Genomic DNA, 27405 nt, shown 5'->3' on the forward strand with positions numbered 1-27405 from the left:
AAATGAAGTTCGTTATCGCTCATTAAAAAAAAAGAATTAGAAAGAATTCAAAATGATTTAATTTTTAAACATTTTGAATACTTTCTAATCCTTCAAATCCTTTTTAATACTATCTCTTATGGACATTTAACATGTGAAATCATTTTTAATTCTTTTTTTTTAATATAATATTTTATTCCTCTCTTAAATTTAATTTTTTCTTTCTCAATTCGATGTAAAAAGCATTTAAAATTGTTTTACTTGAATATTCAATTTTAATTTAACTTCACCATTATAAATTAACAATTAAAATGATTTTTTTAACACTTATAACTTTTATAAGTTATTACCAGTGTTGATTATCCATTATTTTTATATTTATATTTATATATTTTTTTTAATAATATTAAATAATTATTAATTTATTTTTATTTATTTAATTAATAAAATTAAATTAATATTAAGATATATTAAATATAAAATATATTATACACAGATTATAAAATATTATATACGGACCAAAATTCTTCTCAGAATTTCCACAATTATTTAATGAAAAAAAAATCAAAGAAATCCCTAAAAAATATACAACTTAAAAACAAGACTGACAATTGAGTTCTTTATACCAGATAATTTGTTCCTAAAAAACTGCAGGCAGAAGCGGATCATCCTAGATAAAAGTAGATCTTACTAGCGTCGATTAGGTACAATGTAGTCCGCACTATCCACTTAAACCATAAGAAATCTAATAAAGTTCCATAATACCTCATACCACCCATTCTAAGACATCATCTTACAAACTATAAAGTAATTCTGTAAAATTTTCGTTGACTCATTCTTTGTTTTCTGAAGAAACAATTACTGGAAAAATACTAATTAAAATATGCAATTTTATTAGCAATTCTATAAAATTACCGGTAATAAAATGAGTTAAATGAATATGATCATTGATCATAATTGAGTATGAAATCGATTAGCGGCTGGATTATCGTCAATCCTATAAATACTGATGATGATACCGGGCAATGGAAGGTGATAATATCAATAAAGAATTCATACAGGTAAAATATACCTACAGGCTACGATGTTCGCTGACTTATTCTATTATCTTGATTTTGATAGACGTAACATAAGATAAATCCTAAAGGTGGTTATAATACTTTTGCCGACAATGGGGGGAGAAAGACGCCAGCCCGGTCATCTCGTCTGTAATATAAATGTCTGCTGAACGGGAACAAAAGTTTCAGTGACTCGCTTACAGTTTTACCACACAGAAATGGCTCGGATTAACACTCATTTTTACAAAAGTTCTATTTTGTTAATTTCTGTGATTATTATTTTATTTAGTGACTATACAAGTAAATAAACATTAATTGTGTTGAAATCAATCGATATCTACTAATTTTTTAGTTTCTTTAAACAAAAAAATTATTATAAAACTGTATAAAAATATTTTTTAAATTTGCATCAATAATTTTTTTTTTTTTTTCAAATTTTCCTCATAATTTTTCCGTCAAAAAAATTATCAGATTTTTATTGATTTCAGAATCACACATTATTACAATTAATTTTTTATCCAGTGCATTAATTAATTAATCGATAAATTGATTTTGTTATTTTAACAGATTCGAAGCCTATTCAAATTTTACAGAACAAACCAGGTTACATTGGAGTGTACATAAGACACGGAAATGAACCATTGATAAACATAAATCCGGCGTTAGCTGAAGCCTTCCATGAAGAAATTGTTCAGGCATAATTAAAATTTATATCATTTATTTTCTTTCCAAATTTTTTTTTATCAATATTTATAGTTTTAATTGATCAATTAATCATTAATAATTGATAATATTATTTGTGCAGAACGGAGTTATACCATTAAAAGATCACGAGGATTCAGTGATTCAAAAAATAGCAAGCGATAAGGAGAAGCCAGAAAAATCGCGAAATCCGAGCAACGGAAAAAATTTCTTTATACCTCTACCTCGTCCCTATGTGGTTCACCGAAGCTCATAAAAAAGAGATTACAAAGAAGAAGAAAGATTACAAAGAAGGAAGAAAGTGACGTGGCACTGAACAATCTCGAGGACATGACCTTGAAAATTAAAATGATCTGTATTCTTCGACTTAATGATGTTACGAAATTGTTATTATAATTATTGAGCTGCGCCCAGCCGAAAGATTTTTTATACACAAGTAAGGTAAAAAACAAATAAATGTTCATTTAATAAAATATCTTTTCGTTTGAAAGTTGACCTCGTTTACCCAGCTTCAACCTGTTTTGATTTGTTTTATCAATATAATATTTATAAATATTTTACACAGATGTTGAGTTTCATACACAGGCGCAAGAAGTTATTTCAATAATTTCCCTCTTTGAGCCTCTTCGTGTTCTGCAAAAATACAAGGAGTAAACCTATAAAAGCGGCCGCATTTTATGTCTCATAAATTGTTGAAGCAAAAAAAAACTGTACTTTACCTATATTCGTGTACTTTAAATCTAACTGGTGTGCATTTATATTGCTTAGAGTATAATCCAGCTAAACATCTTGCCGGGTTTTTTTTATCACGTAATAAACAAGTTTTTTCGGTATGATTTCCTGGACACGATCCATCACAATGTCCAACATTTATGTGCTGTAATTTCAATGCAATTAATACTTCTTTATGCACCAATTTATATAAGTACATTATTGATTTATGTGACATAAATCAATTATAAGAATTTTTAAAAATATAAATATAATAGCTTGTAATTATACCCTGATGAGTGGTTTAACATCACTTGTGTTCGATCCTCTTTTGATTTCAAGTTGGCTGTAGTCGAGAATGCTTTCAATCCGCTCCATTCGATGACAACTATCAGCACATCCGCACTCTTGAATCACTTGATAAATTTCATCCCCTGTTAAATATTTAGGCAAAAATGATCAGTTGTAATAGCTGATTTGTAAAATTTATCACACAATTAAAATAAAGGCAGAAAATTTTTAGCTTTAGACACCAATGGCTTTTACAAATTTCAATTAAAAAATTATTGATAAATTTAGTTGTTTTCACTGATAGAAAAACTTACTTCATCCAACAGATTTAATTTTCAAAAAAAATTATTCTGAAGAAAATCGATTTTTATTTTAAGTATATATTCTCTTGGTTTCTAGATTCTTGAATTAAGATCTTTATAACTTCGATTGATAAATAGTTATCACTTTGTTCAAAAAATATATTATATTCAGTTGATATAAGCAAATTTTTTACCCAACAACATTTCTCTTCAATTGATAATTAATTTTTGAACTTCCCGCTAAAAAAATTGAAAATTTTCAAAAATCAAGAAGTTATTGGTTTTTCGAAAATCGAGTTCTGATGAGATTGAACGGCTTGACCGATTTTATCGTAGTTGGCGCCATTCAAAAAGACTTGACCAAACTTAAATTTTGAATGCAATTTGGACCGATTTAAACCGGTAGATTTTGAGAAATCTCAATAAAACTACAAACAAAATTTTTTTCAAATGTGGTTTTTTCGGAATAACTTTTAAACGGCTTTACTGATCGGTTTTTCAAAAAATAATAAGCTATTATCATCAAAAAACCACGTCGATCACCACCAAGAACGTGAAAATCGGTTGGTTGGTTCGTAAGTTATCATTGTCGAAAGAAAACCGAAAAGAGCGTTTTTTCGGAATTACTTCGAAATTCCTTGTTCGATCAATTTAAACTTTAAAATCCTTCACGAGGCTTTAAAAACCGCCAAAAACTGCTAACTGCGTGAAAATCGGTATATTCATTCAAAAGTTATTGTGGTTTGGAAATTCAAAAAAATAGTATTTTATTAAACTTCTATCAGACTTTTGAGCTCGAAGAACTAAAAATAACACATATGTTATAGTTTTGAGCTCGGAGAGTTCAATTTTAGCAGCATATTTAAAGAGTTCAACAGTATTTCGAACTTATTTTATTGAAGTAAAATTCATCAATGAAGAGCTTTTTTATTTTTATCCAAAAATTTAAAATAATTAATCAATTTTTTGAATTGAAAGGACTGAATATCTTAAAGCGAAACTAAAATTCTGAAGAAAATATTTTTCTTCAAATTTTATAAAAATTTATAAGATTAAAATAATGTAAAATTTTAATCTATTTAATTTTATAAAAATTGATGGAATCTTTATTTTTTTTAAATGTAATTAAAAAAATGTAATTAAAATTTTACAAAATATCATCAAATTGAGTAATTAAATTTTATAAAATCTTACACAATAAAAAAATATAATAAAACTTTATCGAACTTTTTATTATAAAATTCCACAAACTTAAATAAAAATCTAGCTTATCTTGACTCTATAGATAATTTACTATCAAATGCATCCGTATAAAAATGAAATAACTTTTTATTACTTACCATTCGGTCCTTTTATGCTGACCGTACCATTCTTGAAAGGTCTACAACCTAATGCTAATTAAATTTGAAAAAAAAAAAAAAAAAAAAAAAAAAAAAAAAAAGAGAAATATAAATAAAATCCAGTGCAATAAATTAAAAGATGCCTTATCCTTGAATGAAGGTATTACCTTTCGAACATGTTCCCAAACAAAGACCAACGTCTACAGCAACTTGATAAGGTGTTCCCGCATGAACGAGTTGTTCAAAAGATGTTCGACTGCATGGTGATTCATGCCAGCAATCGCAGCTATCGATAACTTCAACTATTTTAACACCTTGAAGCGTAGAAATCCTTTCCATACGCGAAGACCTTGGGTGGCATTGCGAACGGGGTGGACACCGCTGATAAGTCAAATAAATCAATTCAAATTAAAATATAACATAATATAATAAAGTAAATAAATAAAATAAAGTATCGATAATAAATTATACCTGCACAGCCGGCTTGCTGACATCTCCAGGGTCGTCCGAAGCGTGACGAGGACAAACTCTCCGACAGTGTCCTGAGTCAATAGATATTATTTCACCAGATACACCTAAAAATATTTAAATAAATATTAATGAATTAATACTTATAAGTAGGTCATTACTAAGTGCAGATACTGAATGGAAGGGCACCACTATTATAAAATCAACCGGATGAACAATTTTACAACGGCAAGTTGTGTAGCTACGTCGCACGCTTCAATTGATTAATATGATATTGGTAGTTACGCTGTTGGCTTCATACATCCGGCTTCACTAAATAAATTTTACTTCGACAATCTACATTACAAAAACAACTCTTTAAAAAAAAAAAAAAAAAAATTATGAAAGAGAAAAAAGAACCTACTCGTTGAAAAAAAATTATAAATTTTTATGAATTTTTTATTACAAATAAATTATCATAAATATGAAAAAATCTATGAGAAAAAAAATAATACTGAAGTTAGCGGTCAGCTGTCAATTTAAAAAATTTTTTTAATTAATCAATTACAATAAAAAAATGCTTCTAAAAATTTTCACCTGTAATTTTTATTAATTTTCACATGTGAAACTTTTTAATTAAATTTTTTTTAATAATTTAATTACTAAAAAATTCTAAAAACATTTTTAAAGTCTGTCAACTTCAGTGTTATGAAAAAAAACTTTACAACTTTTAAAAAATATTTTTTTAACGCTAACTTATTTTTAAAAAAAATAGTTGATCTCTTCTGATTTCAGTACATAAAAATTCAACATAAAAAATTTTATACTTGCCGTAGCCAACTCCAATTTTTTTTTCATGTCTTGCACAGCAACGAAAAGATCGTGTCGGCTTATCTGCAAATTCTCGTTCCAGGTCGCTTGCACTTTCAATTTTACTTTCGGCTATAACTAAAATAAAAAAAATAGTGAAATTAAAAACAAGTATTTATTCACTTAGAATTTATAATTGCAAAGAATGTTGGATTATAATTAAAATATTCAATATTTTATTGCTTATTGCCAATAACTTCGAAGAACTATGAGTCAATACTTACCAGATTGGAGATAAATAATGTAGAGAACCAACAAACCGGTATTTAATAAACAATTTTCTGTTGCATTCGTCATAATTTTGTTTATCAGTTGATATAAATTTTTATTTACGTGGTCAATATAATTCTGTGTAATATAATAGTAACGAGAAAAACATTAAAACATTAAGCTAGTATACATAGTATATGTATTCTATGCCCTTCACAAACTGGGATCTCCAATTAGACTGTCACCGGCTGTCATTCAACAAAAATTACGCTAGAAAAAAACTTTGCTTCAAATTCCCGCCAATAATTAAAAAAAATGTATTGGCTAGAGGGCGCGCATGCACGTGTTATTCAAATACCCACACGTGTTTGAGGGGTAAAATTCATCACATCAATATTTAGATCTCAAGATATAACAGGTATTGACTCCATATTTTCATGTTAAATTGTCACTTAAATTTTTTTTTAAGTGTTATTCAAAATTTTCATTATTTCAAGATGAAATTATCATCTAAGTCGTAAGGAGAAATTTTTCCAATGACAATTTATTTATTTTAGGTTATATTTACAATAACAGAAGGTTAAAAAAATATTCAATAATACATTTTTATAGATTTTGAAGTAAGTAAGATTAAAATTTAAATAAAATCAAAAATTTTGCAGGTTCAAAAAATGTCAAAATCAAGAAAAAGCTTATCGACTCTTTGGGTTACTTGTGACAAATGTCAATCAGCAATGTCACAAAAAGACACGTGCTTCCATGAGTCTACATGTCCTCCGTCAGATGTTAAATGGACTCATAATTATATACGAAATAACATTCTTTACAGTTCTGTTGATACTTATTGTTCAAAAGGTATGCGCATCTAAATTTTAATGATAATTTATGACATTAAAGTTAGCTGTCACTTGATAATTTTTTTTAACAAACAAATTTGCTCCAAAAAATTATTTTTAAAAAATTGCATTTGTAGTTTTTAAAAATTTTTAAATGTCAATTTTTTTTATAAATTTTTTTTTGCCACAATTTATTTGTTTCAAAAATTATCAACTATCTGCTAACTTAATTTTCATTGAAAATTAATTTAACAGATATTTAATCATTTTTAGAACTTTTTTTAACAAATAAATTATTGCAAAAAAAATAATAAAAACAAAAACTGACATGTAGAAATTTAAAAAAATTAAAAATGCAATTTTTAAAAAATAATTTTTTAGTTAATTTAATTGTTAAATAAAATTAAAAATTTGTTAAGTGACAGCTAACTTTAATGTCATAAACTTTATCATTAATTTAATGATACTAAATTTGGCAGACACCTGACAATTCTTAGAATTTTTATGACAAATCCATTATTGTAAAAAAAATATTTTAAAAAATTCGCACTTATAATTTTAAAAACTTCTACATGTGAAAATTTTTTGGCAAATTTTTTTCTAGGTAATTTAATTGTTATAATAATAAAAAAAAAATTGTTTTACATCTGTTAAATTCAGTACTACATTGATTTATCGATATCTGACAATTTTTTTTTTATCAGTCAATCGTTACACCGATAATTAAGAAAAAATCCATTTTTAGAAATTTTAACAAATTATAATTGTAATTTTTTTTTTTTAATATTTTCTTAATACTAAATTAGTTTTTTTAAATAAAATTATAAAATTGTCAGTGGTCTACGGACAGTATCATTAAATTTCTTAATTTTTTTCTAATCATAATAATGATGAATTGTATTAATAAAAAACTTTTGCAGAACTTCCAAAAAATATCACTGAACGAGATTCCCATGAGATGGTTTTCATGTCTCAATCTGCATTAGAATTGTGTCAAATAGCGATTGGCGACAGAGTAATTTTATCTTTCCAAGATGTAGAAATAGTTAAAACAGCGTGGCCCACCAGTGACAAAAGTTTAACTAGTGTATGTTTAACTAAAAATAGTAAGTTGTATTAATGAAACATTATTTAATTTTTTGGAGAAAAAAAAAATTATTTTTAAGGTATTTTTGTAGAATCTTTTAAGTTATTTGTCTTTATTTACAATAAATCAATAATGTTTTATTTATTTTTTGATTGAAATATTTAAAAATTCATCAAAACTGTTCACTGATATAAAATTAAAGCGCTAATCTGATGAGTAAAGACTTTTTTCGCTGAATTCTATAAGAATGCCTGAGTAATAATTGTTTTTACACAAAATATATATATATATATATATATATATATATATATATATATATATATATATATATATATATATATATTTTTTTTTTTAAGCAATGGACGTAAATAAAGTAAGTGGGCCAGTAAAAGTCAGGAAATTAAAAAACCAACCGCTATCTGCTGAAGAAATAACAATCAAATACGTAGGAAGACAAGAACCACCAAAAATAACTCCAGAGTTGCAAATACTTTTCAAAAATTATAACGAAAGAAAAATTTTCTGCATTGGAAATCGTATAAACATTCCATTTTACGGAAAAAATTTACCATTCAAAATAGTTAATATCACTCAAGGTAAAGATAATAATTCATCACTAAATACCTCCAGCAAAGATGACCTTGCTGACGGACTTAAAAATATGAGCATAACTGAAAGGGAATTAAAATTCTTCCTATCTTTATTTACTACAAAATGGAAAGTCATCAAAGACGAGATAAATACAGCAGTGAATAAAAAAAGTAAAATAACAGCAAATGATATCGGTGGATACGATAAACTCTTAAATGAATTACGCGATATTGTCGACGTTGTTTTAGGTAAATGTAAGCAAATTTTAAAAGGTTTTAGAATTAGCAAAAGTATATTACTTTATGGCCTTAACGGGGTTGGTAAAACGACAATAGCTAATGTTTTATTTTCTAGTTATGACGTAAAAACATTTTCATTTAAAGCTAGTGAAATATCCACAAAATATTTAAACAACGAAAATAAAAAAATATCAGACTTATTTTCCGAGGCAAAAGCTGAAGCACCTAGTGTGATATTTATTGATGATATTGATACATTATTTACAAAAAAAGGATTGTCTGACAGTGAAAAACGTTTTTTGGCAATGTTGATACAAGAAATTGATGATTTACAGGAATCTGATGCCAACACTCTATTGCTTATGACTACTTCGAAACTAGACTCAATCGATAGTTCACTGAGACGTTCTGGTAGACTAGATCGTGAAATAGAAATTCCTACACCAACTCCAAATATGCGTTGTGCAATATTAAAAAAATTAATATCTAAAATGCCAAATACTTTTAGTGATGACGACTTCAATGAAATAGCATATGTAACTCATGGTTTCGTAGCTGCTGATTTGAATGTGCTTTGCTCTCAAGCTGGTATGCGAGCAATTAAACGACATCAAGATAATAAGTTAAATCCGTATGTATATGTCAGTGCGCTTGATTTCATGGGAGCTTTAAGAACAGTTAAGCCAACAGCGATGAAAGAAATTTCTGTTGAGGTACCTAACGTTAAGTGGTCTGATATTGGTGGTCAGAAATCACTTAAATTAAAATTATGTCAAGCGGTTGAGTGGCCTTTGAAAAATCCAGATGTCTTCATACGACTGGGAATCACTCCTCCAAAAGGACTTTTGATGTACGGTCCACCGGGTTGCTCCAAAACTATGGTCGCTAAAGCCTTAGCCACTGAAAGTAAACTTAACTTTATAAACATCAAGGTAATTTTTTTAATCACACAGTAAAAAATTTTCCGTTAAAAAACTTAGAGTTAAAAATTTTTATGTTAAATATTTAACACTTTTATGTGTAAATTTAATGACACTGGTTAGCAGACGTCTGAAAATTTGTGATTTTTTTTATTAATTAAATTACAACTAAAAAGATATCTCTAAAAAATTACACTTATAGTTTTTCAAGTTTTTTACAGGTAAATTTTTTTTTTAATTATTTAATTGAAATTTTTTCAATAAAAAATTTATAAAAATTTTGAAATGTCGACTAACTTCTTTTTCATTAAATTTAATGAAGGTGAATTCATCATGCTAATTTTTGAGAATTTTTAGATTAATTTTAACTTAATGGTTGTAAGGAAAATCTAAAAAATTGCATAGAAAAAACTTATGAACATTTCCATATGCATTTTTTTATACTATTTCTTCTGTAACAAATAAGTTGTTTATAATTTATTAAAAAATTATCAGATGTCTGCTAAATTAAATTTAACACGTATTCTGTTAAATCAACACAAAAAAGTGTTAAATATTTAACATAAAAATTTTTAACACAAAATTTTTTGATGCAATGACGCAAAATTTTTTACTGTGCATCTGTAATAATAATTGATGCCACCGATTGAATGTTTGTATTTATTAAATATACAATAACTAAATTTTTAGGGTCCAGAATTATTTTCAAAGTGGGTCGGTGAATCCGAACGAGCAGTACGTGAAGTATTTCGTAAAGCAAACGAAGTTGCGCCATCAATAGTGTTCATTGATGAAATCGATGCTATCGGTGGTGAAAGAGCTACCGGAGGTGCTGCTAATGCCAGTAACAACGTTCAAGAACGGGTCTTAGCACAATTATTAACAGAACTTGATGGTGTGACTGCATTAGGAAATGTTACACTTGTTGCTGCTACTAATAGGCCCGATCGTATAGATAAAGTAATTATGATATTTAATTTTAATTATAGTCAACTTTCTTTTATTTTTATACAGAATTCATGTTAATATTTTTTTTTTATTATAGGCATTACTAAGACCAGGAAGATTGGACAGACTTGTTTATGTCCCATTGCCAGATGCTGATACTCGTGGAGAAATATTCAAAATAAAATTTTTAAAAATGCCGGTTGATGAAATTTCTGTTAAAATCCAAGATCTCGTTGATCTTACTGACGGTTATTCAGGAGCGGAAATTCAAGCAGTGTGCCATGAAGCTGCAATGAGTGCATTGCAAAACGATATTAATTCAGAGGTGTTACTGAGTAAACATTTTGCAGATGCACTAAAAATAGTGAAACCACGAACTTCTGCAAAGCTTATTTCATTATATGAAAATTTTTGTAATAACACTAATAACAAATAGAATATAATTTTTATAAATTTTATATTTTGCTACAAGAGTCAAATAAACAATTATACTTTTATATATCATTTATTATATTATTTTTTATTTTACGGATGATTATATTACACTTACTCAACATGTACAAGGGAAAACACACTTCTCATCTTTTAATACTTTGTTTTTTTTATTTTTATTTGATTGTTATATTAAATTGTTTTATATTTATTTATGCATATAATTATTTTACTGCTAAATTTTACGAAAAAAATAATATTTTTGCAGCAACAAAAATTGATCAGAGATCTCGCATTTGCTGAATTTATAATAAATCAATATTGTTTAATTTAAGAAACATTATTCTAATGAGAATTAATTATTATCACGCATAGAAAAATTCATAAATTATATTTATATTTATATATATATATATATATACTTATTTGTTTATTTTACTTTTATCTCTGATATACACATTATCGACAAAATTTTTTAACATAACGGCTGACACAAGTTTATATATTACTGTTTTGTATAAATATCTTTTTTTCCGAGCAACATCTAAATAATTTTAATTAGTATATTATTATTATATTTTAAATTTTAATTATACTTAAAAATAATAACAAGTATTAATATTAATGATAATAATTAATCGATAATAAAAGATAAAAATTATTACGTGATATTTACATATAAAATATTATAACTAAACATAACTTTTGATAGTGACGTCAAATATCATTGTATATTTACAAACCCGATAAAAAAATAACTTCGTTTTTTATTACTTTTGTAATTAATTTAATTAAAAAAAAAAAAAAAAAAAAAATGCAAAATGTGAAAAAAACTTATTGTAAAAGTGGGTGCCCGTTTTATGTGGTATTTTTTTAAATAAAAAAAAATCAAATTATTAATACATGCACTTGAACGAATAAAAAATTGTAAATTCAGTTCTTAAATGGAAAAAAAAGTTATTAATTAATCATTAATCCAGTTATTACTAATTGGTGGAAAATATTGTCGCGAGTGCAAGAGATATTTCTAACTAATTTATTTATTCAACCGAATCATTCCAATCAAAGCCCATGGGTAGTCGTGGAATATCGCTGCTTGCTGATGATTCATCTTCACTACTAGTAGCAGAAGCTTCTTCGGAAATCATAGCTTCACCGCCAGCTTCTTGGGGTCTAGGGCCGGTATGAGACTCATTAGTTGAAACAAGCGGTGGATTAGCAACTATCGCATTAGACGAGGGATCACTTCGTGGTCGCCTGCGAGCACAAAGAGGTGTAGAATTGTAATTAGGTGCCCATTCGCTATTATTAGTCACAGTATCTGATGTAGAGACACTTTTAGATCGCTCTCTGATATCCAAAGATTTTCTTGGAGCTCTTCTGAGTGAGTTTTGCCGTGAGACAGCTGGTCTTGAATCAACATTTGGTAACGGATCACAAGATTCATCAATTTCTAGTGTCCATGACACTGAATCACCTTTATGGACCATAAATTTAATCATAGAACTTGAGGTAGCGGGTGAATTTTTTTCTCCCGATATAGAATGATCAATGTGCTCTGGACCGAGTGATCTAGATAGTCTCTGTGTTGGTGTTGCTAATTGGTTTGCCAAAACACTCACTACTTCACTTTTTTGTCTTAATCTCCATTGTAGTTCTTCATTTTTTTGTGTCAATCGTTTATTTTGTTTTGAAATTTCATGAAATGAACCCAATAAAATTTCATTTTCATGAGCTATTTGACGTTCATAAGATTCTTTACTTTGTAATTGTGCTTTCAAATCTTCACATCTAGCTTCTAAAGTTTCGACACGCTGCTCAAGAGCTTCTTTGCCCTCAACGTCACGACGTAACATATCATTCTCACTTCTCATTGCGGAATTTTCTTGACTGCGTAATTCTAAAACAGATCTTAATGACCAAATTTCAGCGCGAAGAACAGCCACCTGATCACTACTTAATGACGTACTTTCAATTTCACATGGCGAACTATCAGCGTAAATTAAATCTTTAGATAGTTTTGATTCCCGTTCAATTTGATCTTCCAATTCCTTCACACGTTTCTCTAATTTACTTTTATCTTTAATTTGTCGTTTCAAATTGTCAATTTCTGATTTCAATTTCTTAATCATGCCATTTTTAAATGACATAGCTGGTTTAAAACTCAATTTCAAAGATTCATAATCTTTTTTAAGTGCTTCTAATTCTGATTTCTTATCTAATGACTCTAAAGCTACTTGCTTGCTATTCCAATAATTCTCTTTAGCCTTAATTTCCAACTCTTGCTCAGATTTTAATCTTTCTATTATTACTTCGTGTTCTCGTGCCAATTTGTCTAATGATGTTTTAAGTTGAACTTGAAATTCGTCTCGTTCTTCTTGCCTTGTACTTTCAAGGTCTTTTATACGTTCTTCATAAATTCCTTCCACTGTTATAAAGGAAATAAATATTATTAATTTTCAAAATAAATAAAAATTTTATAAAAAAAAAAAAAAAAAATCAATAACAATTACTGGTAGAGAAAAATACTTACAACGAGTACGGAGTTCATCAATTTCTTTTTCATGGTCTTGTCTCTCCTTATCAAGCGTCTCTTCCAAATTTCCATAAGCATTTTTCAAATTGTATAATTTTGTTTGTGTCATCGTTGTGTGATCTTCAAACTGAAAAAAAAAAAAAAATAAATTCTATTTATATTTTTACGCTTTACCTTCAGTTTAAATAAAATACACTCTTATTTATATTGAATTCAATTTTTTCAATGTTATAATAACGTAATACTAAATACGTAGCTGAACAAAGTAGTCAATAATAATTGAAAATTATAAAATCGACTGTTATTTCGCGATCCAAATGCCATAAGGGCGTATACCAGCAAAGGGTCCCAGTGAAAAGCCTTAAGGGCGTATAAAAAATTTTTTTTCGGGAATCGACGTATTTTTGTCCGAAATATTTAGAAATGCAAAAAAAAATTTATACGCCCTCATGGCTCCCGGGATCCACCTCGGATGCCATAAGGGCGTATATTAAAAATTCTATTATTTTTTCTAAGTTGAAAAAAAATTTTTAGCTTAAAGAAAAAATTTTTTTTGCATTTCTGGACATTTTTCGAAAAAATACGTTAGTTTCCAAAAAAAAAAAATTTGTTTTAGACGCCCTAATGGCATCAGAAGTGGGTCCCGGAAGCCATAAGGGCGTTTAAAAAAATTTTTTTCGGGAATCAACGTATTTTTGAATGAAACGTGCAGAAATACAAAATAAAATTTTCTTCAAACTAAAAATTTTTTTTGGACTTGGAAAAAAAAATAGGATTTTTATTATACGCCCTTATGGCATCAGTAACGCGATTTTTTAAAATGATCTAAATTAATCAAATTTTATAATATTTACAAATAGTATATTACATACCTAGGCCAGTAAAATAAGAAAAGTCTCAGATCACATGTAATTGTTGGCCGAGGCGAAGCCGAGGTTGACAAACATGTGGTCTGAGGCTTTACTTTTTACTGGCCAAGGTGTGTATACTATTTTTCTGCTCGACGTAGCCGGAATGTGGCAACTTCGTTTAGCGCAGCGGCCAGAAAGTTGCCACTTTCCGGCCGGAGGGCAGAAAATTTTTTTAACGTTTAAAAATTTTTAACCGCTGTGAAATCATTTTAAAATAATTACGTGTTTATATCTACATAAAATACAGTGTGTAAAAAATTGTCATAGATTTATAATATATTGTAAGGAATATTTTAATTGTTACTGCAACAGGCACACCTGAAGACACGTGAATATGGAAAAAAAAAAAAAAAAAAAATAGTTTAACATTTAATTCTTAATAGTAGCACTATTTATTAAATTAAAAAAACATGTTATCAATTTTTTTAATATTTGTGAATTATTGATTTATATTGATGAAAAATTTTATACTAAAAAAACTACTAAACAAAAAAAAATTAAATTGTTACATAGAAAATTAAAAAAATTTATAAATACCTGTCGGGTTAAATACTGCACGGTTATGCATAAACCTTGAATAAAATCATCAGCACATTTTAAATCACCATCGAAATCGGTAGTTTGTGCTTCCTGATGACGAGTTTCAATGCTTGTAGCCCTTGGAGCCAACTCCTTAATAATACGATCTGGAATAAGTTCAACATATGCCATCGCGTCAAGTACACCGTCACTTTTTTTTTTAGTCATAGTATAAGTATTTTTTCAATATGTGTATAATATAACTGTACGATATTACCACACAATAAAATTAATTTATTTATTTATCAACGAATACGTTCGTTTTTGTTGCAACAACACTACTATTAGCTAAAATTAAAACAACAGTTTAGTTTTTTACGTATCAATTTTTTTCAACGATTTGTAGTCGTCTCGAACTGCTGATCAACTACCAAATTTTCAGACATCCGGATGCGTTTAAAAGAAGTCTTATCCCTACTATATTTTTTCATAGATATATCTGAGTGCACATCAACCAATCAATTTTTCTATCTATACGTCATTAAGGTTTTTTTGAAAGAAAAATTTTTAGCCTGCTTATCCCATCAAAATCCTATAAAGATTTTTTAAGCAGGTAATTACGTCCGAAAAAAGATTTGTTCTCATTATCATTAGAATACAAAAGAAGAAAATTTTATAAAAAAAATTCCCAAATAGTCTCGACTAAACATTTACCATTTTACTGACTAGACATTAAGTAAACACGTTAATGTTACATGATAAAATACCTATGTCATAAGGGGTCGGTATTTTAACAGTTTAAATAGTCTTTTTTTCAAACTTTTTTATTTTTTTTTTGAATTCCTCTATTTTAATAATAATCAATACTATCTTAAATTTTCAAATATTAGAACAAATTTTTTTATTTTTTTTGTAAATAATGATAAATTTAATGGAAAATATTTTTATAGAATTTTTAAATTAGTAAAATAATAAAAAAAATTCTTAACCCATAAAAAAGTAATTTGTGAGAGCTTATTTATAAAGTTCTAAGGCATTAAACTCGTCGATTTTAATAACCGGAAATACCAATTTCGCAGTTCGTTTCGCGGGATATCAAGGTCAAAATTTAAAACGACCGTAAATAAATGCAAAAATATAAATTTTATAGTTAAAATTATCCAACTAAAAAATAATTTAATGACAAAATATTGATTAAAAAAAAATCTATCGCACTACTTCAGTAACTACTAGACACTAAAACTCACGGACGGAAGTAGTGTGTTACTACTGTAAATCAATGAATTGAATAGTAATATATAAAGTGTCAAGTATAAGGGCGTGATAAAACGATCATAAGTTGCAATACTCGTTTATATTCAGACGTATGTCACGATGATAACCAGTATAAGTGCGTAAGAATGAGCGTACATGTGTATTAAATGTATATGCATAACTATGTAAACTTACTAGTACTACGGTGTACGCGGTTCGACTGAATTAGCTCAACAGCTAAGCTATATAATGTAACATATCTCGTTGCTTGTGTTTCACACAATTTTACACGCTTCGTACAGCATGTCCCCTTTACCCTACTCGACCCTATTCTATATTATCCATTAGCCACCCACCCGTATTGTACCGAAACCGTCCGAGTCACAGAGCATGATGTGATCTACACATTTACATTTTGCAGTCTGAGAAATATGGATGATTATATGTTTCACACGAATAATAGATGCTCCCACGATTGGCAATTTTTTTTACCGCAACTCCATATAAGTGTAGCAATTATTTAATAAGCCCTTATTATTAATGAATAATTATTTAATGCACACCTTTCATCAAACTGGAACCATTTTGCTGTTTTTCATTGGTGCTCACACCATTAGTAAGAGTTGTTGCTCGTCGTATTGAAGATGATTTACGAATTGGCGTTGGGCTTTTATCTATAAATATAAAAATAACTATTTAATAAAAATAAAAATTTTAAAAGTACTTTTAAATACTGACCAAGATTGAGAGGCGATAAATCAAGTGGGCAGCCTTTTTTCGAATCATTATTGAGTGTATTCTGTTTAAGACTACCTCGGCCATTAACAATTCTTCTCTGTTGATTAATATTACCAGGTGATCGTTCTGAAACAATGGGAGAAAAAAATTTTATGAATTAAATAATTATAATAACAATAATAACCCGTGAAAGATATTGAACAGATATGAATAAAAAAAATAAATAAATTAAAAAAGTTGGCATTAAGTGCCAATGAAAAATAAACAGGAAATTTGAATGATACTCGTGTGTAGCTAAACTGTATGCCAGAATATTAAAATAGACGACCTCGATGAAGAAGATTTCAGGTTGTTGAAAAGTTACTCTATCGTGGATTAATATATATATATATATTCAAGCATATTATAACGGTGTTTTAGCATAAGACTAAAAAAATAAGGGGATCAAGTTAATAAATAATTATTATAAATTATAACTTATCGATTATTATACAAGGAGTGTTTATACCTCTCTTCAAACTTCCGAGTCCTATTTTTGATTCTCTTACTAGGTCAGCTCGCACTGGAGCACTTCTGCCCTTAGACCCCTGCTGTCCCATAATAACGGTACCAATACAAACGATTATCTTGGTAATTTAAGTATTATTTACGAACCATTAATAGTATTTCTATATTACAGAGTACATAGTGTCCAAAATTTAAAAAATTTAGTTAATAAAATTTTTTTTTTTTAAGTATTATGGCAACTATAATAATCATTGATTATTTAGACTTTAAATTAAGAGAAAAGAGCGACAATAGCAAATTTGATTGCCTTGACCGTTGAATTTGCTCCGAGCCAATGCCACGAAGCTTTACGAGCAATAGCCTACATTGTCCGTGACTGCCCTTGGAGCCTATTCTGAGACAAATTCCTCTACAGGTATCTAGCTCGGCCAATCACCCAATCGCTTGACAGATTCGTTGAGTTTCACGGCACGAAATCCCTCTCATCCTGTTTCTTTTGGTCTTTTCGTTTGAATCACTCGCATATGTCGCATTGCACCACACCATCAACATCTTATTAAATCTCAACACTTAAATCATTTTAAGTATAGCCAGTAGAAGTGATTAATAAATATCAAAAACAAATTTAAACAATAACAACAACAACTTGTTACTTTAAATTGATTTAATGACTATTTGATCAGGAGAGTTAAGATTAAAGTACGTGCTATTTAAATGGATTTTTTTTAGCATATGTGAGATTCAAGATGTGAGAAACTGAAGTGAACACTGTACTGGTACCAAAGAACTGAATGCTATCTCTGGTACACCCTTTTCCCGTCGGCCTTGGTAGATCAAGCACGTGGCGACCAGGTGGTACACCTGTCTCCCGGATAGTGAGGGGGAATTGGAGGGAGAAACCGGGTAGCAAACCAACGGTAAAGAGTCTAGCGGTGGTGGAGAACGATTTAACAACAAAGAACCAACGGGAAGATTGAGGGAAGGAGCAATGCCGGAAATAAACGTGTATATGCCGTTGACCTATTCGCACTTGCGTCTTCTTCTTCATGTGTGGATGCTAAACCATATACATAACAGTTTATGTTGTTACTCCAAATTCAAACAACTGAAACAGCGGTCTATTATTAAACTTATTTTTACTCCATCTCCATCTCCATAAAAATAATTATTCATCGTTATTTTATTTTATACACTCAAATTTTATGAAGAAACACCAGGAGAGAACAGTTGATTAAACAAAATAAACACCGCAATAAAATTTTGCTTAACTGATTGATCCCGTGAAGAATAATTTAGACCAAACAAGATTTAATAAAAAATTAAAAACGGCTAGCATGACAATACACTTAGTGAACTCGATTGATCTTGGAGTCCCAATACAAGTTATAATATACTCGAGTGACCTGAATAGGAAACTCGGGATGACTGAATCGTTCAAGTAAAGAACAGACCAGTCAAGCGCATGCCGCGGCGTATCGTACCACCGAACACCGCACAACTGCAGAGACTTGGAGGTGTACGAGCTATCACGAGCATCGCCGAGAACAACCGAAGGGCTTGGAGACTAGCCGTCATATCTCGTGGCTGGCAAGAGGGCAAAATACTTTGACTGGATATTATGTAGTTAACGACAACGTGTTATTTTTCTAACATGTTATGTGACAGAGATGTTTTTTTTAAATACTCACTCGATGCTGTGCCCTTGCTTGTAGCACTGCTGATATCGCTCATTGAACTGCGGACTGAGCTACGAGCAGTTTCTTGGGTGGGTGAAGCATTACTTTGACGTATTCTTGATCTCCTTAAAAATTAATAATAATAATTATTATTATTATTATCATGGTACTCATTATAGTGTAAAGTCTTTCTTTTTCAGCTTTTTACTTTAATAATTAAATTTAATGGATCTTATTAACCCTTGATCTTGGGATAATTTGAATAATAAATTGTCTACAGTGTTATTAAAGATACAAAGCATGAAAAAGTTTATTATTGTATTGAAATTTAATTCTATTACCTTTTATCTTTAATAGCATTGCTATTATTATTCGCATCACCGGGCAAGCGCTTAGCGGAAGCCACAGTGACAGCGGAAGATGAAGAAGTAGACGAGGAGGACGAAGAGGAAGAAGAAGTTGCTACAAGATTTTGTAAGATTCTAGACTTCACTTCCTTGCGCGGTGGCCTCGTTCGCTGTTCAGTTTTCCCTGCTTCGATTTTACTCATTACCGCGTCCCAACGACCGCTTTTTCTTGGAGTCCTTGAAACACGACGTTGCTCTTTAACATCTTCTTTCACGCCACATTCAATCATGGCTTTTATTTTTGACGCCACATTTTTTTTTGGCATTTTATATTTTTTCAGGCCTGTTTGATCTGATTTATTTAATAATTTAGGCGTTGATGACCTTTCAGCACTATCATTAACAACATGGATCACAGTTATATCATTCTTTTCTGGAGTCGCTTCTATTGCCATGTCTTCAGGGCTTTTTGGTACCTGTTAAAGATAACGATGTTATAATTACTTAGAAAATAATAATAATATTAATAATGATCATTAATTTTTTTATCGATCTGGCTAATGCTTAATAACTTAAATATCTTATCATTGTTTTTTATTTTTCATTGAAAGATTTTGCCTTGAATAAAATAACTTTACAAATAGTTTTCATTGTTAACCACAAGAAAAATAATTTTAACTCAATGTATATATTAAGAATTGTTTGTTGACAAAAAATCGAAAGGTCGCAGGTTCAATTCTTCGTCTGAATAGTCCAATATTTTTTTCTTAACACAATTCTTAATCAATATACCTGTAAAATTACTCTATCCTTGATAAAATATTTATCGAATAAAATAATCAATTTCACAATACTAATAATTTTAAATGTTAAAAAAAATTAATCAGATATTAAATACTAGCCAGATCGTTTAAAAAAAAATAATTATTCTGACCGTAGTAGAGTTATAAAACACAAATAAAAAAAAATATTTATAATCATGATGACTAGTTTTTAATTAAAGTTGATTTTATAATGACCTGTAAATAATTGGAGATAGTCTGCGGTACTTCAGGCTTAAGAGTCGGTGAGAGATTGGATTTAGGAGAAACTTGGATATCGGGAGTATCACCAGCATTAGCAGTATCTGGAGTGTGATCTTCACTCAATGGTTCTTCCAGATTATAGCGTTCGTCGTGTCGCTTATCAAGATCTGAATATATTCCACTTGAGTCCATTTCTTCGCCAGCAAAGCTTGGACATCGGCGGCCGGCTGGGGCACAGAAAAGTGTACCATCAATAACTTGGGCACGACGATCGCCTCTGCCAATATCTTCATGTGCATCAGCGTCACTCTCGGTAAAAAAATCAGAATCAGTCATAGGGTCTTGTAGTCGACAAGAAGCCGGTAAGTTGTCTGGTAAAACTAATGGTGGATCTGGTCCACGACTTGCTGGCCGAGAGTTTTCACCGTCACCTTGATAACCAGCTTCCAGACTCGTAATACTTGTTACCGAGGTAACAAAACTCATTGGCAATGAAGCATTAGATACTGCAACACCTGAAATTCCTGCAGTTGCTGCGGCTGTTGTTGTAACTTGATTTGCGGCTTGGTCATCAATTAAAAGTTTTATATTAAGTGGTTTTGAATCATCAAGAGGTAATTCTTCCAGTGACGGTGAACGTTCACAAAAATTACCCGGTGCGTCTACGTCAATCACAAATGGAACATTGGTAGGTCTGGAAGCACGTGACGATGATGAAGAGGTTCCAGCCAATCTAGAACCAGTGAGATTCTCGTATGAAGGGGTCCGGGAGCAACCCAATGCAATAGTAAAGTCGGTCATTTGGTCAGGCGTCAGTATTCCCAGGCTCTCGTCATGCTCGAACGAATTTTGCTTATTCAACACTAGGTACTGCTGTGGTGTATTCAAGCAACTTGATCCACTAACATCAAAATTACTACTCACTGATGAGTCAATTAGACAGCTACTTCCAATATCATCGATCATACTCGATGATTCGTAAAAATTACTATAAAATATTTCAAAAAAGTTTAGTTAATTACACTAAAAGTACAACACTGCAGTTAGTAATTAATAACTGATTAACATACCTGAAATACTTTTCATCCTTTCGTTGTGATGATAAATCATGTTGCACATTACTATCAGCAGTCCATACCCCAGATGATTTAAATGTAGTGTCAGGCAGTTTTGCTATAAAAACAAATATCCAATTAATATCTTCTTTTAGATAGAAATAAAAATAAAAATAAAAATAAAATAAAAACTTGTAAAACCTGTATCAGGCGGCGTTGAAGAATAAATATGCTTATCGATCGACCATGTTCTCGGTGTTCTCAAAACAATAGTTTCATCAGAATCATGTGGTGAAAAACATCCAGAAATAATTGATTTTCTATCACGTGTTGCATTTAAAATAGCCGTACTGTGTTTTGACGGCGTAATAATCTTTGGCTTCAATAAAAAAGAGGGGCGCGGAACCCGTGAAACGGGTATTTTGCTCTCACCGTTCTACAAACAAACAAAAATAACAACAATATTAATCACCAACTACATTAACCCATTTTCTTGTTATCACCTTATCATAATCACTATATAATATATTCATATTTAGATTTAGATAAATAATAATCAGACTATCGGCATAGATATAAAATACTACTAAGTAAATATTCAAATACTATCTCGTTTCCCTTCTGTTTTTATTTCATTCTTATAAAAAATTAATTTATCAAAATTACCATCACGTGTTTATAGAGTTATCCGTTCTAGGTTCGCACGATAACCTGGCCAACTGGCTTAGATTAATTTAACTTGGAGGTACATATACTTATACATGTACATAATTCAGGGCATTTGTACTTCTAACTTGACGACGCGCGCACATAAAACGCATGCGCTTTATCTAATTCTACTTGCACTTAAATTAGATATATGCACATTGTCTAATGTATGAACGATGTATAAAGTATAAGTACTCAGTACCTAAAATTACATTATATCTTACATTGAAAAAATATAAACATTTTACAATTTGAATTATTTTAGATGAATTTTACAAACGGCCGTTAGCTCGGTCAATCGAAGTTACATACGAGCTGTACGGCTAACGGCTTTCTTACAATCACACATACCATACACTACTTACATTACATACATTACATTAACATTTTATACTTTACACGCATCATTGCCGTGAAATTCTATGAATTAAAAATAAACAAGGTCGATAATAACGCTTATGTCACGCCGATTGAATGAATCCATTGTTTACCACCACATGTACCTATGCGGCATTACCATAAATATTTTTTTTTACATTTTTTATTTTTACTTATTTAAATATTTATTTACACTTTGATTATTCCCTCCTCCTCCTCCTCCTTGTGCATTTGGAAGCTCTTAAATATATTTATCAACAAGATAAATAAGAATTTAAAACAGCAGACGCATCGTTAAATGAATAATAAGTAGGCTACATGTATATAATGTATGATGAGAGCTAACACGATTTCATTCAATTGCAGGCGGTAATTCGTGCTAATTCACTCCGCCTACCCAACGCTCTATTCTTATTCTTATTTTACTCCGTTATATGCTAACTTGTGCTGTGTTACACCAGTGAATCGACCTACTCATATACCCCATGCTCACATACTCTTATCTATTATAATCATAGTTATCGTGCTTGACACAAAAAGAGCCAAGGAGTATAGCGTCTCACGTCGTAGAATCGTTATTAAGGGTATCCAATTAAATTTTCTTCTTCTTCTTTTCTTCTTTTATTATACAATTAAAAACACACTGTGATTTTATGCTCACATGTGTTTTTTCTTACAGCAAAAAAAGTTGTTATTAAGTCGTAAATTGTTGACTTAGTAAAAAAAGTCAAATGTCAATACGATTAGTATCTTCAATTATTATTCAATGCTTATTAATAAGCAAATAATTTTTAAATTATAATCAGCCGCTAATGTTGTTGATGTTAATTAAAGACCTTGACTCTCAGTTTGTTTTATTAACAATGATTCCTGACCGGATATAATTGTGGACTATCCACCAACTTGTGATGATGATGATGATGACGTTGAGATATATATATGTATTAACAACAGTCAACTATACATTCAATCTGAAATGTTAAAGCACACATTACATTACTTAGATACAAAGATTCTGATATGCGTTCATCAGTCCGTGAATCCGCACGCACACACATTTTAATTCAACTCGTCTCGCACGCACGCGTTTTTCATTCTATTCATTTACAATTTGGATTTTTTCAATCACTACACACACCAGAGAAAATATAAAATTACAATTAACAATACGGAAACTTTAAGCATATGTTACCAGTTCTTATAATTTATTAGAAATCTACTTTTTATAAATATATATAATATAATGTATATATTCCACCGTCAAAATGTTACGGCTAAACAGGTAGTTTTGTAATGTAATGGAAAAAAAAAAAAAAAAACTTTTAAAAATACATTTAAAAAAAACGAATAAAAAATAGATAAGAAGTCATAACAGAAAATGTCGAAAGATATTGAGGCATTTAAAAACTTTGCTCATGTCAACAGTTTTTATGAATTTTTAACCAATGCCTAATGATTGTGTCGTCTTGCATCTTATCCATACATTCCAATTCCACCTGTTTAGTTTCTCTCTCTTGCTCTTTCTCATACTTGCACAAGCAATGGCTGCAATCGCGACGGTAACTTAAACACACGTCAGGAGGGAAACTATGTGTGCATTATATTAAAATATATATCTTTTACTCACACCCATAGCCCATATCATCACTTGCACTCGTACTATTAACTCATTAACATATTTCAAGAATTTCGTAACATATAATATAACATTAAAGCCTGAAAAAAAAAAAAAAAATACATTCACTATTATACATCGATAATATATAAGTAAACAAGAAAATATTATCAAGTTTGCTCTGATTATTTTAAATTAAGTTTATAATTAATCTTTTATCTTAATGTAAACAAATTGATCGATGAATAATTAAAATATTTAATAAGCAAACAAAATATATATTTACGCATGTTAATGAAGCCTCGCCTTATGTAATTGACCTGGCGTCGCATCTTCGCAAATAAACCAGCATTAACTCGTGTGTTGTCGACGCGGCAACTAGAGTTACACTAGATAATATTATATTTACTTCTTAAAAACCACCACACACGTTTTCCGCTCTTTGGCCTCAACATTGCATTGAACCGAGTATAAAATTTCCAGCATAGCAGTCCAACAGTGACACTGACTAGCTACATGTCAATATGTAGAGTCTCCTTGTACATTATCACGGACAAAAACTTAACAGTTTTCTTCAAGAAAAAATAATTTCTATTAATATTAGAATTAAAATTAATAAAAGTTATTTATGAGAAGAAAAACAAATTAAAAAGCACGATTAATGCTTAATCGTAAATCGACCGAACTAGCTGACCATCACTGATCACACTGGTCGATTGTAGCGCAAAGTAGTTGGAGTAATAACGTTGAATGTTGAAGCCGAAGTGTCCGAAGCGTTTGTAGCAGCACGACCTTCGCTACTAACCAAGTCTTACGCTGTATGTTCCATCACATGATGCGGCAATCACATGATGCGGCTTCAAGCACTTCTTGTAAATAGTTTATAAAAAATTCTCTGTCTCTACTCAGTACAGATATATCTTTACACATGGATCTTATTTGCATATAATATGAGTACAAATATATGTTGATAAATCTACGAAACGCCACCGCATTCTATTAGCTCTATCGATCATTCCATCCTCCTCCGCTCGTCAATTTCGTTATCTTTATTTTATTAATAGTTAATAACACTGAAGTTGACAGATATTAAAATTTTTTTTTTGAATTTTATAGCAATTAAATTATTAAAACAAATTTTATTAAAAAGTTTCACATGTGAAAATTAATAAAAATTACAAGTGAAAATTTTTAGAAGCATTTTTTTTTGTAATGAATTTGTCAAAAAAATTTTTAAAATTGACAGCTGACCGCTAACTTCAGTGTTATAATAGTTTTTACTTTTATCTTCCAAAGACTATTTCTTCTTTTTCTTTTCATCTTCAATTTTTGTATTATAAATACTTGTTAAATTAACCGGACACTTTGAAGATACAAATACGATTGAAGAGCATACTTAACTCCAGATACACACCATCGTCTGAGAAATAAAGCATGATAATAAGAAAGAGTAATAATAGACAGCTGTCAGTTTCGATAATCCATACTTAGACTTGGCAATATTTTTGCTTTTATTAGCAAATTATATTTTACTTCCTTATTCTTATTACACGTTGAGCTTGTAACTGATTAAACAACACGCGCATGCCTCAGCAAATACAAAACCAGTGTCACAAGCGAATTTCCTTGGAAATTTTCCGACACTACCCACTTTATGGGTCAACAACATCTTTTATTTACATTTTTTTCTTCATTTAATTACATAAAATCCTATTAATTATTTATTTATTTTCCGAGTATCAGAAAAACACGATTATTAATAAAAACTAAATTTTAAAACTACATAAATAGATAATGGAATACTCTTACCTTCGCCATTCTGAGGGTGAGTCAATTCTACAACAATTTTCCACAATATGCTGGTTTGTTGTTTCTATCGGGCGTAATCTACTTTAATAAAAACTGATCGAATTTAGCGATTCTTCATAATAATTGTAAAAGAAACAGTAATACATTATACACTTATTTTATTTAATTCAGACTTTTGTTTAAACACGAAGTGAAATGCACTAAGTAACTTACTTGTTGGGGATATTTGATGAACCGGCGTCGTTCCGAGCGCCGTATTGATCAACGGCGCGGTCATTGGGGGCGTCACTATTCACCAAGGAAGGGGGGTTTATCCAGTTCTATATCACTTTTGCCTTTGTAGTCCCTGATATTTCGTAGATAAATTTTTCGATTTTTATTGATAGCTGTGAAACAATGCCTAATAACTTTTACTTGAATAACATAATTCTTCTTGAGCCTTTCTAGGAGACATTGTCACTCCAACTTGCTAACTTTCTCTTCTTCATGTCCACTTAATGTCATTTTTTCTAATTTACAATTCAAATATTTACAGTAGTTAATAATTAATGATATTTTTTATTGATAGCGCTTCACTAATTATACACTTTCTTAAAAGAATTATTTTTATCACTGAATCTTCAGAGATGGAATATAATCCAAAACACCAATTAAGTTTTTCTTCCGCTTTCCGCATGTCATTAGAAAACTTGCAGTCTGCAAAAAAAAATTTTAGTTACAAATGAGTTCTGAATATTTTATTCATTATAACGGGCTTAGTGTTTTTTGACTATCCGGCTAATTTAATTAACTTGGCCGAATATAACTCATACATATTGCATAGTCCAGACCGGAAGAAAAATTTCTAAAGTACTATTTCATAAGTCCGAGTTTCAATATCGAATGATAAACGGCCACGTAATTTCAATGTACTTATCAGTAATAGTACAAATGGTTAAGTTATTTCAATCGGTGTGAGTGGGCCATTCCAGACACTTATAGAATCATTATATACTCATTGACATATAATCGATTTTTACTTACAAACATTTTGTTTCTTCTTTTTACTTCTAACTGGAAATTTATTTTTTTGGTCTATTGATTACAAAAAACAAATATATCTTTTTTTTTTATTTATTAAACTTCAATTATTCTTCAACTGGAAAATCAGCGTTATCTTAAGATAGTAATTTTGAAGTAACTTTTTGGTAATTACCATCTGATACCAAGGTTAACGAAACGAATTTTTATCTGATTTATTCTATTTAGAGATAATTTATCTATAAGTTTACCATGTAGAAAAACAAATAAAGTACAAACAACAAAAAATATTTTAAATATGACTGTTTAATGGGAACAAAAAAAACTTATGATTAATTTCAATG

General features: G+C 29.5%; 4 protein-coding genes across 6 annotated transcripts; 2 read left to right on the forward strand and 2 right to left on the reverse strand.

The window, feature by feature from the left end:
• Nucleotides 1-1176: 1176 nt before the first annotated feature.
• On the forward strand, nt 1177-2234 carry LOC141529568 (uncharacterized). Its single transcript, XM_074246176.1, has 3 exons — nt 1177-1337; nt 1605-1732; nt 1843-2234. Exons 1-3 carry the CDS (start codon nt 1256-1258, stop codon nt 1993-1995), a joined length of 363 nt encoding a protein of 120 aa, XP_074102277.1. The 5' UTR covers nt 1177-1255; the 3' UTR covers nt 1996-2234.
• Nucleotides 2234-6136, reverse strand: LOC141529565 (uncharacterized). The gene is made up of 8 exons (XM_074246173.1): nt 5925-6136; nt 5662-5778; nt 4855-4958; nt 4551-4764; nt 4384-4437; nt 2742-2884; nt 2459-2616; nt 2234-2372 (listed from the first exon to the last, which is right to left on the reverse strand). The coding sequence occupies exons 1-8, from the start codon at nt 5995-5997 to the stop codon at nt 2315-2317; spliced, it is 921 nt and encodes a 306-aa protein (XP_074102274.1). The 5' UTR covers nt 5998-6136; the 3' UTR covers nt 2234-2314.
• A 65-nt stretch (nt 6137-6201) lies between these two features.
• LOC141529563 (ATPase family gene 2 protein homolog A) lies at nt 6202-11030 on the forward strand. 2 transcript variants are annotated; one of them, XM_074246167.1, is made up of 6 exons: nt 6202-6328; nt 6573-6765; nt 7667-7852; nt 8190-9595; nt 10274-10543; nt 10629-11030. In XM_074246167.1, exons 2-6 carry the CDS (start codon nt 6582-6584, stop codon nt 10965-10967), a joined length of 2385 nt encoding a protein of 794 aa, XP_074102268.1. In that variant the 5' UTR covers nt 6202-6328; nt 6573-6581; the 3' UTR covers nt 10968-11030. The 2 variants fall into 2 exon arrangements, with proteins under 2 accessions (XP_074102268.1, XP_074102269.1); XM_074246168.1 differs by lacking the exon at nt 6202-6328 and adding an exon at nt 6352-6489.
• Toc (toucan) lies at nt 11024-26793 on the reverse strand. 2 transcript variants are annotated; one of them, XM_074246161.1, is made up of 11 exons: nt 26042-26793; nt 21733-21967; nt 21547-21649; nt 20471-21464; nt 19446-19927; nt 19117-19229; nt 16922-17047; nt 16747-16857; nt 14948-15096; nt 13497-13626; nt 11024-13391 (listed from the first exon to the last, which is right to left on the reverse strand). In XM_074246161.1, exons 1-11 carry the CDS (start codon nt 26048-26050, stop codon nt 12004-12006), a joined length of 3840 nt encoding a protein of 1279 aa, XP_074102262.1. In that variant the 5' UTR covers nt 26051-26793; the 3' UTR covers nt 11024-12003. The 2 variants fall into 2 exon arrangements, with proteins under 2 accessions (XP_074102262.1, XP_074102263.1); XM_074246162.1 differs by lacking the exon at nt 26042-26793 and adding an exon at nt 22198-23677.
• Nucleotides 26794-27405: the final 612 nt, after the last annotated feature.

Source organism: Cotesia typhae, unplaced genomic scaffold, assembly GCF_013202065.1.
Source record: "Cotesia typhae breed Kobodo isofemale line unplaced genomic scaffold, CoteBio_Ctyphae contig_48, whole genome shotgun sequence".
NCBI classification, from domain to species: Eukaryota; Metazoa; Arthropoda; class Insecta; order Hymenoptera; family Braconidae; genus Cotesia; species Cotesia typhae.

Excerpts from the sequence above, each read along its gene's own strand:
- LOC141529563 (XM_074246167.1), top strand. The coding sequence starts at position 6,582 with ATGTCAAAATCAAGAAAAAGCTTATCGACTCTTTGGGTTACTTGTGAC. Across the intron at positions 9,596-10,273 it reads TTAACTTTATAAACATCAAG|GGTCCAGAATTATTTTCAAA; the intron begins GTAATTTTTTTA and ends CTAAATTTTTAG. Across the intron at positions 10,544-10,628 it reads GGCCCGATCGTATAGATAAA|GCATTACTAAGACCAGGAAG; the intron begins GTAATTATGATA and ends TTTTTATTATAG.
- Toc (XM_074246161.1), bottom strand. Across the intron at positions 21,650-21,732 it reads TTCAACGCCGCCTGATACAG|CAAAACTGCCTGACACTACA; the intron begins GTTTTACAAGTT and ends TTGTTTTTATAG. Across the intron at positions 15,097-16,746 it reads TGGTTCCAGTTTGATGAAAG|ATCGTATTATTAAGGAGTTG; the intron begins GTGTGCATTAAA and ends AACTTATTCCAG.
- LOC141529568 (XM_074246176.1), top strand. The coding sequence starts at position 1,256 with ATGGCTCGGATTAACACTCATTTTTACAAAAGTTCTATTTTGTTAATT. Across the intron at positions 1,338-1,604 it reads TTTATTTAGTGACTATACAA|ATTCGAAGCCTATTCAAATT; the intron begins GTAAATAAACAT and ends TTATTTTAACAG. Across the intron at positions 1,733-1,842 it reads TCCATGAAGAAATTGTTCAG|AACGGAGTTATACCATTAAA; the intron begins GCATAATTAAAA and ends TTATTTGTGCAG.
- LOC141529565 (XM_074246173.1), bottom strand. The coding sequence starts at position 5,997 with ATGACGAATGCAACAGAAAATTGTTTATTAAATACCGGTTTGTTGGTT. Across the intron at positions 4,959-5,661 it reads AAAAATTGGAGTTGGCTACG|GTGTATCTGGTGAAATAATA; the intron begins GCAAGTATAAAA and ends AAATATTTTTAG. Across the intron at positions 2,617-2,741 it reads ATGTTAAACCACTCATCAGG|CACATAAATGTTGGACATTG; the intron begins GTATAATTACAA and ends TTGAAATTACAG.